At 32.6% G+C, this 3,372-nt stretch overlaps 1 protein-coding gene across 1 annotated transcript; it reads left to right on the top strand.

Moving 5' to 3' along the window:
• Window positions 1-1,731: 1,731 nt before the first annotated feature.
• Window positions 1,732-3,081, top strand: LOC132738879 (uncharacterized; the record flags this gene model as incomplete). Its single annotated transcript, XM_060726487.1, is given in 2 exon segments — window positions 1,732-2,100; window positions 2,938-3,081. Coding segments are annotated over 2 exon segments (340 nt in total), but the record flags the coding sequence as incomplete, so codon positions are not given.
• Between the last annotated feature and the right edge of the window lie 291 nt (window positions 3,082-3,372).

Raw genomic sequence — 3,372 nt, 5'->3', positions numbered from 1 at the left:
GTAAATGTCAGAATAATGTATGTATCCTTTTTAAAATTTTGTAAGAAAATGTACATGTATATACTTAGTATTATTATATTATCCATGATTGTTAAACGGCAGAAATTTTTGTCAGACCTTAGAGAGACAAAATTTAAGATTTATTTATAAAAACAAAGTTGATGTACAATAATTATAGTATACTGCACAGTTATGAGTACTTTTTGAGAAGATTTCCTGTCTAAATCATAAGATATAACATAACATGAGCTGACAGAGGAGAGGGTACGCTAGACTAATTCAATAATGGGCGCTCAATTTTACACTAAATATATTTTTACGTAAATATTTTTCTTCATCGAAGGTCAAGAAAAAAAATGAAATATCCAACGTTTCGCAGCACATAACATGCGTTCCAATGAAAGGGATATATAGAATATCAACAGAAAAAGATGTTTTAAAACTTTTTGAAATTAGTTTTCAATTTGTAGTAAAGGGGTAATTCTTCTTTTATGTAGAGTTATAGTGATATATATTATCTTGATAAAAAGAGAAAAAAGTATTCACATTTGTTGCAAAAAGTCGGTTGAATATAATTTTTTTAATATTATGATATATATTCTGTGGGGTCAGGAAGAAAATGGAGATATTGATATCGTGTCCTATCTCTGAAAAAAAGAAACAACATATTGAATTGGTTCTGCAATCTACCCCATCTTGTATGATAAATTGCGAGCTCGGCATTTTGCTTTTGCCACTGCAAATTAATTCAAGAGTTCTTTATTATTTGTGAAAATAAATTATGTTCTAAAAAGAAAGAATGTGTTCTATATATCATTTTATATCAATGAATTATCCTCTTACATTTATGTAAATTTTTCCCTGGTTGAAATATGTACATTCCTCTTTAGATTGTTTTCATTTTAAACATTTAAATTCTGCGCATCATTTTATAATTAAAAGATCAATTTATTCAGAATTGGCAACTTCATTACATGAATCAAGTAAATACTACAATTTCATATATTTTAAAACTTTTTAAAGATGTTAATTTTTTTAAAAATACACGAAAATACACGTTCGAAGAACGTGCGGCGCAGCAGTAAGTGTGGAATTTGTTATTTGTTGTTATTGGGATAACACTTGATAAAACTACAATTTAAAACGTATACAAATAATGCATCGAACATAATAGTTAAGCACTTGTCCGCTAATGACATGGGCGTGAGCAAAAGGAGGAAGACCGATCTCCATCAGTGAGGAATGGTGTCATTTGATGAGTAATTGTGTCAATGCTAAACAGAAAACTTACAGTTCCGGAGATTTCATCGTTTTTCTTCTATTGACAGAAACCAAACAGCGGAACAGTTACTGTATACACGAGAAAAGTCGCTTTATCGCTCGTGAATTGTCTGCTTGTGTTGACGCACCAAAACCTGTAAGTAATAAAACGCATATTATTTAACTATCAAGGAAGAAAATGACACAAACTAACAAACTTCATTCTACTTGAAAACTTTACAAGTGCTTTCTTGGAGAATTCTCCATCCCTCTCTTAAAGGATAAACAACACTAATAGCAGATTCATATATCATTATAACATTATAGAGCGTACTTTATAACCACTATATTTAGAATGCAGTAATTATTGTATAGTGTTCCGTTAGTGAGTCGGTGAAAGTTTGTTTATTATAAGTCCATAGTACAAGTATCATTCTTGTTAAGATGATTATTATTCTCCCATTGGTGTGAACGGTGGGATATTTTATTGGATGTTACATTGTCATTAAATAATTATCATTTGAATTATAAGTCATTTTTATGTGTTCTGCAATTTTTTTCATTTCAGTTACGATAATTACTTTGTGTATTATAGTTATAAATCGACTTGTAAATTTAAATTGTATTTAGATACGAACAGCACTATGCGGGTGACGTGCGCACATCTCGTCGGTATTATATTGTTAGTCAACACTTTATTGGCTCTTCTCGTGTCGATTACTACGCCATTTTGGGTAGCAGATGAGACTTCAGAAAGTCATTATGGCCTCATTGCAGCATGTTCGGATGAATGTGATTGGTATTTTGAGGAGGATTTTGGCACATATAAACGATTACCGGGTAACTTTAAATTATATCAGATATATATATAATATACCGATGTTGTTGAAAGTGATCATGTCACAATTAAGTTAAAAATAACTTAAATAATTATATAAAGTTAGCACTAAGAAAACTGAACGACCACTGTTGTGTAGAGGGGTAGCATACTTGCAACCCATGGTTCGATTCCGGACTGCGGCGTGCCTTTTTTTCGTGTCAGTTTTCTGTGTATAATTTTTCGCTCATGACTTTCTTCCTTATATATATATATATTGATAAATGTGTAAGCCATATTTTAAGATATTGATGATATTAGAGAAACTGTGACTGATTCAGCCAACAACGATAAAAAGTAACTATAAACAGCTCGCAATCAAGTGACCCATTGTTTCCAGTCCCAGCTTCGGCGTGCCGTTTCGAAAATATTCGTAAAGAAGTACATTGTCCATCCATTCCTATAGTTGGTTACAATGTCAGAATTGAACGACAAATTAACAGTTTCTCAGTGGTCATAACACGTCATATGTTTCAAATAAAATTATTTTAGAGGCAAATCAAAAAGAGTACAATTTGATACAAATATTCACGGAACTTATATTTGAGCCGCGTCACGACAAACCAACATAGTGCGTTTGTGAACAGGATGGATCCAGACCAGCCTGCGCATCCGTGCAGTCTGATCAGGATCCATGCTGTTCGCTATCAGTTTCTCTACTTGCAGTAGGGTTTGTAAGCGAACAGCAGGGATCCTTATCAGACTGCGCGGATGCGCAGGCTGGTCTGGATCCATGCTGGTCGCAAACGCACTATGTTGGTTTTGTCGTGGCGCGGCTCATTTGTTTGTAATATTTCTAGACTGGTTTAAGGCAGCGCAGGGTTTGATGGTTAGCGGACTTGCCACTGAATTGATAGCTTTGATTGTGGCAATATTGTCTGCATGCACAAAATGTTACAGTTGCAGTCCACATCGTCTTACTGCGGGGTTTCTCTTGGTGTCTTGTAAGTTTTTTTACAATATATTTTTTATCTTAACTGCCATAACATTATAACACACTAGTATGTCGGATTATAAACATGACATAACGTAGTCAGCAATCATTTTTATATTAGCTTGGCAAAAAATACAAATATTTATCATAAATTGTTGCAATCACGACTGCTTTTGCAATTTTAACAGTTTTAAAGTTTGTTTGATTGGCCCTTTTTTCTATGATTTTTTTTTCAAATAATCAGTAAACACATATTAAAATTTAGATTTTCCTGATAACTCGTTTATTTTATAAAAAAAAA

Source organism: Ruditapes philippinarum, unplaced genomic scaffold (assembly GCF_026571515.1).
Source record: "Ruditapes philippinarum isolate M1 unplaced genomic scaffold, ASM2657151v2 ctg8579_1_1_1_1, whole genome shotgun sequence".
Taxonomy (NCBI): domain Eukaryota; kingdom Metazoa; phylum Mollusca; class Bivalvia; order Venerida; family Veneridae; genus Ruditapes; species Ruditapes philippinarum.
Note: the sequence above shows the minus strand (reverse complement) of the source record. Positions and strands in the feature narration are given on the sequence as shown.